Genomic DNA, 12978 nt, shown 5'->3' on the forward strand with positions numbered 1-12978 from the left:
CGCGGGGGCTGCTGGGAGTTGTAGTCCCCAGACCCCCCCCCCCCCCCCCCCCCCCCCCCCGTGGCCCAGTGGCGGCCCTCGGCCCGCGGACTCTCCGTCCCAGCCTGCCCCGCGCGCGGCGGCGGCGGCGGCGGCCGCCGGAGCTGCCCGAGCAGGGAAGATGGCGGCGGCGGCGGGCGCGGGGGCCGGGCCCGGGCCCGGGCCCGGGCCCGGTGCGGGTTCCTCGGCCGGTGCCGGTGCTTCCAACCCGCGGAAGTTCAGCGAGAAGATCGCCCTGCAGAAGCAGCGGCAGGCGGAGGAGACGGCGGCCTTCGAGGAGGTGATGATGGAGATCTGCTCCACCCGGGTGAGCAGCGCCGCCGCGGCCTCCCCCCGCCGGATGCGCGACAGGCCCGGGGCAGGGGGGGTACGGGACCGGGGGCTGTAAGGGGGACCGAGGGCTGGGGTGGGGGTCGGGGGCTGTGGGAGGCCAGGGGGGTCGGGAAGGTCCGGGGAGAGATGGGGGCTGGGGGCTGTGAGGGGGCCGGAGGCTGATTGAAGGCCTGGGGAGGTGGGGGGGGGGTAGAGGGGGCCGGGGGCTGTGGGGGTGCGAGAGCCTCGGGGTTCGGGGGTGGGGGGGGGCGTTCGGGGGTGCAGAAGGAGGGGGAGTTTTCCGGCGGTAGCGGGGGCCCAGGGGCTTCGCTGGGGGTGCAGAGCGGGTGGGGGGTCAGGAGGCGCAGAGGTAGTGGGGGGCTTAGGTGGGTGCCCAGAGGGGCGGTGGGAGGGGTTTGGGATGCAGAGGAGATGGGACTGAGTGGGGCATCACCCCGAGGCTTGGGGGTGGGTCTGCATTTGGGGTACTGAGGGGTGCAGAGGGGCCGGGTAGGGCCCCCCCCCCCCCCGAGAAATGCTCCTTCTCCGGGTGCCCGCCTGCACCCCACTTCTCCTTCCTGTGAGTTTATTTTGATTTATTTTTTTGGCTGCGGTTCTCGGCAAGGGTTCGCACGTGGCTTGCTCCGGCCCGTGGCCACTGTGCATGAGTCCCGGTGCGCGCTGTGTGCCTCCTGTGCTTCTGAGCGCACATCCCGGTGACCGGGTGGAAAAAGCGACTCACTGCCTGTGGCACCTGAGGGTTTGCCGGGATTCTCACCGGCTCTTGCTGCGGGGGCGAGGAGGGGATCCCTGTGTCCACAGCTCTGGGATGGGTTCCTGCCGTGTCGCAGCACTGCGTCATCTCTGCTGGGTGATCCTTCACCGGCCCAGGCACGCGGGGTGTCTGTCCCTGAGCACCGGGGACCCTCAGGAAGGTTGGGTTGGTCCTTCCCGCCAGTGCGGCCGGCTCCTGTGGGAAATGGTGGATGCTTCACCCCTGGAGACGCTTAAATTTAGCTTGGCCCGAGCCTGAGAAAATGCAGCGTTGGGAGCGTGGATGAGTGTGCCAGATCTGAGCCGGCAAAACTGCCCCGCTCAGCAGCTTCTGGGGAAGGGGAGTTGTTGTCTCCCATGGGCTGAGGACTTCTCAGAGGGACCTCGGTGGCAGGAGGGCTGCTCTGGGATGCCGGGGGGATGACAGCAGAGCGGGGAGGCCGGGAACGCCATGGCATGTTTCCAGGACCATGGTTTCCGGGGTAGGGGAAGCCGTCAAGAGGAGACGGTCAGCTCCCGTTTGCATTTCATTCTGTGCTGGCCCTGAGGAGTCGGCGGGGATTGCACGGCTGTTTGCCAAGATCAGGGTTTGGCCAGATTTCAGCTCCCGGAGAGGCGGGTTGTGCCAACCCCGGCGATGGGGCTCTGCAGTGCTGCAGGTCGCTATGCCGGCAGCTGCGGGGTCTGGCAGCCAGCGCCTTCCTTCCCGGCGCAGATACGAGATGGATGAGTGAGGGGAGAGAAGTGCAGAGTTGAGGGAGCCGGAGACACGGAGAAGCTCTTCCAGGTGGCAGGGACCCGCTGACAGGGAGGCTCCTGTGTCACCCTGCACTTGGGGTTGGTGGGACTGGGAGAAGAGGGGAGCAAAATCCGTCAGACCTTTAAAAAAGAGGGTGTTTGGGTCAGAGAGCCCCGCTGGCACCCTGGGTCTGGTGAGGCAGTGGTGACCTGACATCCATGAAGCCGAGGCTGTCACCGGGAGGGTGATGGGGACAGCGTCCCGCTGACCCCAAGGGAGCGATGTGTGGCTCTCCCCGCTGAGCCAACAGCAGCCCCGTCCCCGGCGGGCAGGCAGGGCTCCTGAGTAGGGACATCTCTCTGGAGGTTTTGTCTCTTTTGCCAGGATGGCAGGCAGGAGCTGTGACCAGCGCATCGCCAGTGAGTTTGGGAGTGGGCTGGAGCTTCCCGCACCATGTTTGCACAGTAAACAGCTGGTTAATGTGCAGCAAAACTGGGGGGGAGAGGCGGCAGGACTGTCTTCCCTGCTAATCCCTGCCCTGGGACACTTCCTCCGGGAGTTCATTACCTGTACGCGGGACTGGCAGCCCCGGAGAGGCACAGAGCAGTGTGGCCTGAGACAGGAGCTGGTCCCAAGGAGGGTTCTAGCCCTGCGGATCCTCTCCATTGTTGCCCACAGGGCTGCAGGCAAGAAGTTGGCAGCGGCCGTCACGTCGGCAGCTTGTGCCCCACACGGACATCTCTGTTTCATGGCTCCTGGCCGGGGGAGAAGCAGCTGAGGGGCTGCTGCCCAGCTCTGGGGTGCCCCGCTCCTGCTGCAGGGGTGTAGCAAGCCCCTCAAGCTTTGCTTTGTGTTTCCTGGAGTTTTTTCTGGCTGCTTGCAAGCTGCTGCTTGATTTTGGCCTCGTCTGGCTCTGCCGGCTCCCGCAGGGACCCTGGCTCAGAGAACAGAGCAGGATCCCAAGACCTTAAGCCCCAGCGCAACTCCTTGCACTAATCCTGCAGTGCCAGCGCAGCCAGCTGTTGACTAAATCTCCCCTTTTTTTGGTTGTTTTTCTTTTTTTTTCCCTGGATCTGGATTTTGCTGGTCTTAAGCTTGGGAATTTGCTGTCGCAGGTTTCCCGGCTGCAGCCCATTTCCGAGCTGCTTTTTGTTCTTCATCTCTTCTTTCCCTGGGGTTTGTCCAGGACCGACAAGCACTGGTGCTGGCCGGTGTGTGGGGCTGCTCAGGGACCCCCTGGGTCCAAAGAGAAGGTGGTTTCATATACGCTTGGCCTTGGCTCTGTGGATTGGGATAGGGGAAACCCTCCTTTCCTGGTGGGATGCCGAGAGGGGGGGAATAGGACATCCCCTTATGCCGGAGGGGATGATGGGGGCTGTGCCCTTTCCCGGGATGTGGGCAGCAGAGCACTTTCCTGCTGCTGTTGGGATGAGGAAGTCTGTGCTGCTCATGGCGGGTCAAACCCCTGCCTGGGTCGGCTGTGGGCAGGCTCCTGCCTGCAGGGCTGGGGCAGGAGGGCGCTTTTGGGGCCAGCTCGGTTCTGATGCTGCCCCAGGACCCCAGCTCTCCTCTGCCATGGGGCTTTCCTCTGCCGACGAGTGCGGGGGGTGAGTGCCCAGACCCGGTTATCTCCCGCCTGTGGTTTGCTGTGACTCCTTCCCTCGGCCTTGAGCAGTGCTGGGAGCCGGCAGGCTGCTGTGTGGTGCTGAGCAGGCAGCCCTTCCTGCTCACCCTGCTGGAGTCCCGGACCCAGGCTGGGATCTCCCCCAGTTTTTGGGCCGCGGCACTGGCTGACTGTCTCTAGTGTGGATGAGGTGCCTGCTGGAAAACCCAGCACTCTGGATTAAAGGGGACGGGCTGACCCACTGAACACCGGTGGCTGGGGAGCGCAGAGCCCTCTCGGGTGGGCACAGGGGCTTTGGCTTTTTGCGGGGGGAGCAGGGCTGGGCTCAGCCTCTGCTCTGGGGATGTGTGTGCTGCAGCCTGTGGGAGAGACATGGTTTTCCCCACTCTGGGCTGCTAAACCCAGCGGGGGCTCAGCATCCTTCGTGCACCGGAGCACCCATGGAGGGAGGAAAGTCCCTTGCAGGTCCTCCTCCGCACTCGGTGGCTTTGAAGCAGAGAGGTACAGTGCACCTTGAGCCCTCCTGGCTCACTTCTGCACAGTTCCTGAGGGTGGCTGGGTCAGACATGCCTTGCTTGGGGGCTGTCTCCCCCCATGGGACCCTAGGGGGCTTGATACTGTCTGTGGGGCAAGCTTGGGGCTCAGCTGCAGGAGGAAGAGCATGGGGATGACCCACGGGGATGGGGATGTCTCGGGTGTAATGGGGTGATTCGGAGGAGCCCCAGCATCCTGGGGTGCCTGCTGGCCCCCCCTGACCTGCCTCCCCCCCACCCCCGGCCCAGCTGCAGGCACAGAAGCTGAGACTGGCGCACAGCCGGGGACCCTACTACAGCGGCTCCCTGCCCAACGTCAACCAGATCGGCAGCGGTGTCTCTGACTTCCAGGTGAGCAGCGCCTGCTCCGCTGGCCGGGGGCTGCCCTGGTGGGGGTCTGGGGGGGCTGCCCCCCATGGCACAGCGGCTGCTGCTCTCGGTGCCTTGGGGAGGGGGATCAGGAGCTGCGTCAGGACTTAGGTTGGGTGTCAGGGAGGAAGGTGAAGAGCTGTGGCACGGGCTGCTGTTGGGGACAGATGTGGACGACAGGATGTTCTCCTCTAATCCCTTTGCCTGGCCCCAGCTCTGTCCCCCCAATAGCACTGCCAGCGATGGGGCAGTCGAGAGGGGCTGATCCCGAGACCCCTTCCCTCGCAGACAGGTGGTGGGCTCACCCTGGTGTCTCCTCCCTGCAGGGCCCTTTGCACTCGCCGCTGGACTCCACGCGCAGCACCCGGCACCATGGCCTGGTGGAGCGAGTGCAGCGGGACCCGCGCCGGATGATGTCCCCCCTTCGCCGATACGTCCGACAGATATCCTTTATCCCATTCCCTCCTGCCCCGTCGGAGGGGCAGGCAGCCTTTTCTCCCACCGCTGGGGTTCCTGCCCCGATCCCAGTGCCCCCCTGGTGCTCATCTCTCTGGAATTAGTGAGCATTAGCGATGCGTGCTGCCCTGGCCTGTCTGCGGGGTTGTGTTAGGTGCCTGCACGCTGGCTGCTCAGCCCCTTGCTCTCCGTTTGGCCCTTAACGTGCCTCTCACATCGACAGCTCTCCCTACGGACCGACCTACCTGTCGCCTCCACCTGAGCCCAGCTGGAGGAGGTAAAGATCCCACATTTTCTTGGCTCCTGGCACTTGTTTTCCCAGGTGCCGGTTTCCAGCCCGCTGCCTCCCCGTGTCTGTGGGGTTGCTGGAGCCCGGGGCTCGCTCTGTGTTAAAGAGCACCCAGAGGTTTGGAAACAGGCAGGCTGGCCAGGAGCCCAGCGCGAGAGAGTCCCTTGCAATGGGCAGCCTTCCTGGGAGGATTTACACAGCTTCGCTTACCAGTCTGCGGGGGAGAAACCAGACCTTGGGGGGGGCACAGAGAGAAACACTGAGATGCCAGGAGTGGGGCTGGGAGGTCTCCCACCTCTCTGATTTTGGGTGCTGCCCGCATTGTCCTGCAGAGGGGGGATTTTTGAGGAGGAGCAATTTCATTGTGCCCAAAAGAGCCAGCTCTGGCGTGCAGGGCGGCATCTATCTGCCGTGGCAGTGGGAAGAGGGATCGTGCCCGAAGTGAATCACCGGGTGGCTGAGTCCCTGTGTGCTCCGGCCCTTGGCCCCGCGGGCAGGCAAGGACGGGGCTGACTGGCCAAGCCTGAGCATGCCTTGAGCATCGGCTCCATCCCATGGAGGTCCTGGTGAGCTGCGGCTCTGCGCAGGAGCTGCTCGGGCTCAGCTCAGCCCTTTTAGAGGTCGCTCAGGGCTCCTGGGCTCTAGTTTTGAGGCTGCCCTTGCTCTGAAGAGCTGTGCTCAGCAGACCTCTCCTTCCCTGGCCTGAGGACCATTCTCCCAGGGAGACTTGCTGCCGATGCTCCTGCCGTGTCCGTGCCTCGGTGCCTGGCGCAGCTCAGCTGCCATCTCGGTGTGCTGGGAGCCTTGAGGGGCTGTGTGTGCCCCTTCTCCCCAGCCCGGTGGTGACACCAGTGGTGGCAGGTGCCGGGTGGCAGCCCTGGGTTGTGCCGCACGATGCTGGGGCTCTGCTGGAGGGTCATGTTGTGTCTTGCCCTTTGTCCCTGGCAATGAACCTTGGTGCCAGTCAGTCCAGAGTACGAGGGCCAAGATCTTGTCCCCCAGCACATCTTCCCCCATCTTGCCCTGTCCAAGCCCAGCCGTCGGGTGCCCTCTCTGCCATCCTCCCTGACCTCCTGGGGCAAAGCCTTGGCTTTTTTCCCTGAAAGAAGAGGTTGTGTGAAATCCTCCCTGTCGCTTGCAGCGAGCACAGCTGCCCTTCCCGCAGGACCTCGGGCTCTGGGGAGCCATCCCCAGGAGCATCTCACTGCGAATCCTGCTGCAAATTCCTCGCCCCAGGCTCAGAGAGGACTTTCATCCTTCTTCTAAACAGCTGCCTTCGCTTGGCTTTTGCTCCATGATGCTTCCCCAGGCGCTGCGGGAGGGGAGGGTGATCTCTGGCCTGTGGTCCCCCTGCCCGAGGGCATAGAGACCCTCTGGCATTGCCCCAGAAACCCTTCAGTGTTTCCCTAGCACGCCTCATGGCATTGACTCTTGGCCGCGGTCTGCACGGACCGGGCCGGCGGCTGTGTTTTTGGGTCCCCAAGACTGAGCCACCCATCGCCGTGGCGTCTGGGCTGTGGGCAGAGGGTTAAGGCAGGGAATAGGGTGAGGATGTCATGAATCAGCCCCGACTCGGTGCTGAGGGGTGTCCCCCGGTGCCAGTGGAGATACCCTAGCTTGTCTGCTCAAGGCAGCCTGCAGGCAGCAAACTGTCTGCCTCTTCCTGCTGCCCTGAGCCTCCCCACTGCCAACCCTCCCTCCTGCGCCCCCCTCCCTTGCCCCCTCAAGTAACCCTGCTGTTTCTCCTTACAAAGGACCATGCCCTGGGGTAACTTTCCTATGGAGAAAGGACATTTGTTTAGGCTGCCGTCGGCTCTCAACAGGTGAATGATTTTTTTGATTCCATCTTCTCTCTCTCCCTGTCTTGAAGCCAGGCTCCAGCCCTTCCCCGGGACCCCCAGGGTGGGCACAGCCCTGGTTGTAGCAACTCCAGGCCCCCAGGAGAAGGGAACGGGTCTCCAGGCTGCCCTGGCTGCTGAATGGGAGGACCCCTGGGGTGGACGTGGCCGCGGGGACCCCCAGGGTGGAGGTGGCTCTGCACACCCTGGACTTGGTGCAGCCCTCGTGCCTCTGCAGGCTGCGTGGTCCCACAGCCGCACTGAGCTCCCTGAGGAGCTGCTTTTGGGCGCACAGGGCTCCTGAATGCAGGGCAGGGTGTTCCTGAGGGCTGCCCTGGCTCAGTGCTGGCTGCTGGGCTAAGGACCTGGCTCTGCCTGCTGCCATGGCTGCTTGGTTTCACCCTGGCACGGCACGAGGAGTGGGAGCCAGGGCAGCCCCGGGGGATCGGACCACTTCTCAGGAGCCCAGCAAGGTGACAGAGCAGTGGGTTCCCTGTGAGGTTTGAGCCTGCAGCCACGGGTGGGCTTGGGTACAGCAAGGAGCTGCCCCTGCCAGCCCTGGAGAACTGTGGCTTTGTCCCACAGGGGCCAGGGTGGCTTTAGGGTTGTCCCCTTCCCCGGGCTGGGACACAGTGGGGTCTCAGCAGGGCGAGCCAGGGCTCGGAGCGGGCACATTGCTGATGCCACTGGGATGCCCTGTGCGGGGGGGCTCGCGGCAGTTCCCACTCTGTCTCCCTTGGGCCGTGCGGGAAGTGGTGCCGGCACCTCCCAGGGCTCGGTGCCAGCAGTGGGGCCCTGGTCGTGCGGCGGGTGGGTGGGCGCCCATCACTCCCCGCCCGGGGCCCGCACAGGAGGGGGCTGCGTCCCATGGGCGGCGGGGGGAGCTTCCTGCCTCCCAGCTGCTTTGCAGCTGAACAATATCCCCCTTGTGCGGTCCCAGGACACGTCATTAGCTCGAGCAGCCTTTTCCCAGCCCCTCCCTGCACTCATCTGCTTCAGACCAACTAATTGGGAACACAATGGGTGTAATATCCCTGGGTCCTCTGCCCCCAGCCCCTCCAGGGCCCCAAGGGGAAACAAAAGGTCCCCGAGGGAGCGAGGGCTCCTGGGCCTTTGCTGTGGTGGCAGAGCCATCCCTTGGAGGAGACAGGGCCAGAGCAAGCCCCAGCGTGTCTTGAAGTGCTGGGCAAGGGACCCCACTAAAGCATCACTTGGGGAGGGGAGGGCAGGGCTGGCAGAACCCCTTGGCATCAGGCTCCAGGGCTTGCCCCAGGCACAGTGAGCATCGGACACAGAGGGCTTTGAAGGAGACGGCTGTTCCTCCAGCAAACCCCCCACACCCCGTGCTCTCCTTCCCTTCCTCCCCCTGCTTTTCCCCTTTTTTGCCTGCCACCCTGCCCCAATCTTGCCCACCATCCCAGGGCTGACCATGGGGGGCTGTCACAGTAGCAGGCTGTAAATGGGGTGGGGGGCGAGGGCCGAGCCCAGGCCCACCTGACAATCACCTTTCCTTTTCCAATTAGAACAAATTCCGACTCAGCGCTTCACACGAGCGTGATGAACCCCAACCCCCAGGACGTGTACCTGGGCCCCTCGCAGGGTGCCCCGCCGCCCAGCCGCCGGAGTGGTGAGTGTCCCCTCCGCACCCCACTTTCCCCAGTAGCACCCCACCGCTCCCCACCTCCACCCAGCTGCCTTGGGACCCCCGGGCCCCTTCTGTCCCGCGAGGACTCTGGGGGGGGACTGCATGGAGCCCTGTCCTTCTGCAGCAGGGTCATGCAGGAGCCCCCCACCTTGCTTCGCGGTGCTGGCCAATGTCCCCTGTGTCCCTGTGTGCTGCTGCTAATGGTCGCCTGCTCTCTTGCAGGTTTTCTGGACGGGGACGCGGACAGTAAAGGTGAGCACCTGCCCACGCCCACCAGCGTGGCACCGAGCCCAGCATGGACCCCTGTTCCTGTCCCCTCCTTGCAGTCTGCAAAGAGTCAGGGCAGTGGGTGGGATGCGGGGGGCCAGTGGCCAGGGACCCCTCTGTGGTGGGTGGGTCTGTAATGCCCCACTCATGACCGGTCGGTGCCCCCGGGGTGGACGCGGGTGGGCTGTGCCGCTCTCCCTGCACTGACCCTCTGCTCCCCCCCTCGCCAGTGTTTCTTTTCCAAGTGCCTCCCATCGAAGAGAGCTTTGATGACAACAAGCATTCGCTGAAGCCCTGGGACACCAAGAAGGTGGGTGCAGAGGAAGGACCACGAGGAAGTCACCCCTCCGTTCCCCTGCCCAAGCTGCCTGCTTCCTGCCCACGGGGCATTGCGACATCAGGGTGGCTCTGCCTCCTTCCGGCCCTCAAACCGTGGCTGGCCCAGGGTCGGGGGAGCACACATTCAGCATCCTGGCCTCACTTCACTCCTCCTCTTTGATTTTTGTAGCTCTCGTCGTCCTCGGCCCGTCCACGCTCCTGCGAAGTCCCTGGGATCCAGTAAGTCCTGGGCTGGGTTGGGGGGCACGGCTGGGCAGCCCGAGCCCACAAGCGGCTGTGGAAAAGGGGCTGGAGCTGAGGGGGGGCCAGGCTGCTGGGGAGGGGGAAGCTGGAGGAGGCAGCGGCGTTCCCACACTGAGCGTGTCTTTCTCTTTCCCCCAGCATATTTCCATCCCCAGATCAGCCTGCCAATGTCCCCCTCATCCCCTCGGCCCTCAACACGGGCGGCTCCCTTCCCGACCTCACCAACCTGCACTTCCCCTCCCCGCTGCCCACGCCCCTCGACCCGGACGAGACCGCCTACCCCAGCCTGAGCGGGGGCAACAGCACCAGCAACCTGGCCAACACCATGACGCACCTGGGCATCAGCGGCAGCATGGGACTGGGGACGGGCTACGACTCGCCAGGTGAGGGCTGACCCCATCCCACTGCTGCTGGTGGGCAGGGGGATGCCGGGGCTGATGTCCCAGGGTGGCTGGACCAGCCACCAAGATGCACAGGGCCAGCATGGGGAGCCGAGAGAGAGGCCCCTGTGGCAGGGAGCCGCCTGCGGCGAGTGTTCGGTGGGGCCAGGGGAGATGGGGAACCCCCCAGCTGGCATCCCGGAGCTGGCTGTGGCAGAGATTGGCCTCTCCAGGTGATCCTGGCCTGGGATGGAGGCACCGCAGCCTGGGAGCGGGGTGGGGAGAGCTGCAGGGTCCGACCGCATCAGGGGGTCCTGCAGGGGTGTGGGGTGGCGGTCCCGGTGGGGAGCCCGCTGCCCACCCCACTCCTGCCCTGGTGCCGTCCGCTTGCCAAGCCGGAGCATCCTGTGGTGCTGCCAGTCCCGTTCCCGGGGTGTGTGTGTTTCTGTCTCTGTCTCCATCGTTTTGGTCGCCTCTGTCACCTTCCATCCCACCCGGGGCAGATGGGGAGCCCCAGCCTGGCCCAGCCCGGGGAGGAGAACCTGGGGCGTGGGGCGATTCCGTGGGTAACGGTGGTGTCTCTTCTTTTTTGTCCCCACAGGACTTACCTCACCTATGCAGAGCTCCCTGAGTAACGCGTCCCTGCAGTCCTCGCTTAGCAATCCCAACCTCCAGGCCTCCCTGCGAAGCCCCTCGCTCCAGTCCTCCCTCAGCAACCCCTCGCTCCAATCCTCCCAAAGCAGTTCCTCCATCCCTTCCTCGCTCTCCAACCAGTCCCTGCCCTCCTCCCTCTCCTCCTCGCTCAGCAATCCCTCCCTCCCCACGTCCCCCCGCAGCCAGCCCATGCAGTCTTCCCCCAGCAACCCCAGCTTGCCCTCCGGCTTGAGCGGCTCTTCCTACACCCCCATGGTGCAGGCGTCCATAAACACCTCGCCCCGCCGACGGGTCCCGCTCAGCCCCCTCACCCTCCCAATGGGTGGCGACTCCAGAAGGCAGCACCCCAAACAGTTCTCACCAACAATGTCACCCACATTGTCCTCCATCACCCAGGTATGCATGGTCCCATCGCCCGCACCGGCCCCCACGCCGTGTGCTCACCTCCGTCTCCTCCTCCCTCAACTTCTCTCTTGTCTCATTTCCATCCTCATCTCAGTCATATGCCAGGGAAGCCCCTTGCCCCCCACCCCGGCCCAGCCCGTGGACCCCTCCCCGCTGGGAGGGAGCTCCTTGGGGACGGGACGGGGAGGAGGGGGATGCAGCACGTCCCAGCTGGGGCTCCCCCACCCCGGCTTCCCGCTCCGGAGTGGGGAGCCCGGCCGGTGGTGGGTGCTGGGTGCCAGCTTTTGGCACCGGCGGGGCTGAAATTTGGGGTCTCCCAGATCGCCGTGGTCTCCCCAACCCGCTGCCAGTGCTGGGGGATGCACCAGGGGTTGGTGGAGGTGGGGGCACTGGGGCACCCCGCAGAGGGGCCGGATCCTGGCGGGCGCTGGCGTGGGTGCAGGCTGACACCCCCCCCCCCCATCTCCGCTCTATCCGCAGGGGGTACCCCTGGACACCAGCAAGCTGCCGGCCGATCAGCGGCTCCCGCCATACTCCTACAGCCAGTCCGGCCTGCTCCTGCAGTCCCAGCCGAGCCAGAAGGCCCTGCACCAGCCTGTGCAGTCCCCCCCGCAGCCAGCACTGCCCCCCGCCCCACCGGCACGGCCCACGGTGCCGCCGGTGCCGCCAAGCGGGGCCACGCAGCGTCCATACGCCCCCCAGTACCAGCCTAACGCCTCCCTGCAGCAGCAGCAGCTGGGACAGCCCCTGAGCGACTTTGGCCTGGGCAGTGTGAGTGCTCCCGGGACAGGGGATGGTGGGGGGACAGTGGGTTGGGGGGGCACAGACACGGCACAGCAGGGATATTTGTCCCCGTAACCCGCCTCTCCCTGCAGTTCGAGCAGTTCGGGATGGGGGAAAGCCCTACCAGCAATAGCAGCGGCTTTCCTGAGGAGCTGGGGACCCTGAGCTACCCCCCAACGGAGGGCGCCTATGACCCCCACGTCCTCAACCGGCAAAACCTGAGCAACTGCAGCCGCCACGGCCCCATCCCCAACATCATCCTCACAGGTGGGTGGGTGAGGGGCACCCCAGCCCCCCTTCCCCGGGGAGCAGGACATCACAGGGGGAATGCCGAATGCTGTTTCCACCCCCTGCCCCTTTCCCCCTTCCCATAGGGGATTCTCCCCCCGGCATCTCCAAAGAGATCGCGACGGCGTTGGCTGGCGTCCCTGGCTTTGAGGTGGATGCGACGGCGTTGGGTCTGGAGGAGGATCTGAAAATTGAACCCCTCACCCTGGATGGACTGAACATGCTGAGCGACCCTTACGCCCTGCTCACCGACCCAGCCGTGGAGGATTCCTTCCGCACCGACCGCCTCCAGTGAGGGGCTGGGGGCTCCGCCAGCAACTCCCCTGCCTCTGCCCACCCCCCCCGCACCCCTCCCCAGTTTCTCTCCTCCCCTCTCCCCTTTTTCACTTTTTCTTCCGGTAAAACGGTGGGGCCATCGCCGGCCCCCTCCCTGGAGAATGGGGCCAGGGGACGCCGGAGCCGGTGGGAAGGGGGTGGGGGGGGACGTGAGCCAGGTGCTCTCTGCCTCCCCCCCCCCCCCCCCCCCCCCCCAACCCCGGTGGGGAGAGGGCTCCCATCCCCTCAGGGGGGCAGCTGTACATAACCCCATAGGTAGAGACCCCCGGGGGGGGTGTGTGTGTAGGGGGGCTGCTTCTGTTTTTGTTTTATTTTTTTCTGGCTAATCATCATGTTTAAGGAGAAATCCTGCTCCCCCCCTCAGCTGCGCCCCGTATGTACCCCCAGCCCCCCCCCACTTTACCCAGCCGCCGGGGACCCCAGGGGACGTGTAGAAAGCACTTGTAACTTTGCCCCGCAACTCCCCCCCCCGACCCCCGGGGGAGTGCGGGGGCCCTGTCCGCGGGCGGGGGGACCTGGGGCCCCAGGACCCGCGTTCCCCCCCCTGCCCGGGAGGGAGCCAGAGTGATTTATTATTATTATTATTATTTTTTAAAATATATTATATGTTAATTAAATGCCCCCTGTGATGGTGTGTGGCTAATTTCATGGGGAGGGAGGCACCC

General features: G+C 65.0%; 1 protein-coding gene across 3 annotated transcripts; it reads left to right on the forward strand.

The window, feature by feature from the left end:
• The first annotated feature begins 132 nt into the window (after window positions 1-132).
• Window positions 133-12934, forward strand: CRTC2 (CREB regulated transcription coactivator 2). 3 transcript variants are annotated; one of them, XM_052796629.1, is made up of 14 exons: window positions 133-346; window positions 4271-4372; window positions 4717-4833; window positions 5062-5123; window positions 6890-6958; window positions 8497-8600; window positions 8841-8870; window positions 9116-9195; window positions 9394-9443; window positions 9606-9850; window positions 10449-10897; window positions 11387-11677; window positions 11782-11956; window positions 12064-12934. In XM_052796629.1, the coding sequence occupies exons 1-14, from the start codon at window positions 161-163 to the stop codon at window positions 12270-12272; spliced, it is 2169 nt and encodes a 722-aa protein (XP_052652589.1). In that variant the 5' UTR covers window positions 133-160; the 3' UTR covers window positions 12273-12934. The 3 variants fall into 3 exon arrangements, with proteins under 3 accessions (XP_052652589.1, XP_052652591.1, XP_052652592.1); XM_052796631.1 differs by lacking the exon at window positions 6890-6958; XM_052796632.1 differs by lacking the exon at window positions 4271-4372.
• Window positions 12935-12978: the final 44 nt, after the last annotated feature.

Source organism: Harpia harpyja, chromosome 9, assembly GCF_026419915.1.
Source record: "Harpia harpyja isolate bHarHar1 chromosome 9, bHarHar1 primary haplotype, whole genome shotgun sequence".
Taxonomy (NCBI): domain Eukaryota; kingdom Metazoa; phylum Chordata; class Aves; order Accipitriformes; family Accipitridae; genus Harpia; species Harpia harpyja.

Excerpts from the sequence above, each read along its gene's own strand:
- CRTC2 (XM_052796629.1), top strand. The coding sequence starts at position 161 with ATGGCGGCGGCGGCGGGCGCGGGGGCCGGGCCCGGGCCCGGGCCCGGG. Across the intron at positions 8,601-8,840 it reads GCCGCCCAGCCGCCGGAGTG|GTTTTCTGGACGGGGACGCG; the intron begins GTGAGTGTCCCC and ends GCTCTCTTGCAG. Across the intron at positions 9,444-9,605 it reads TGCGAAGTCCCTGGGATCCA|CATATTTCCATCCCCAGATC; the intron begins GTAAGTCCTGGG and ends TCTTTCCCCCAG.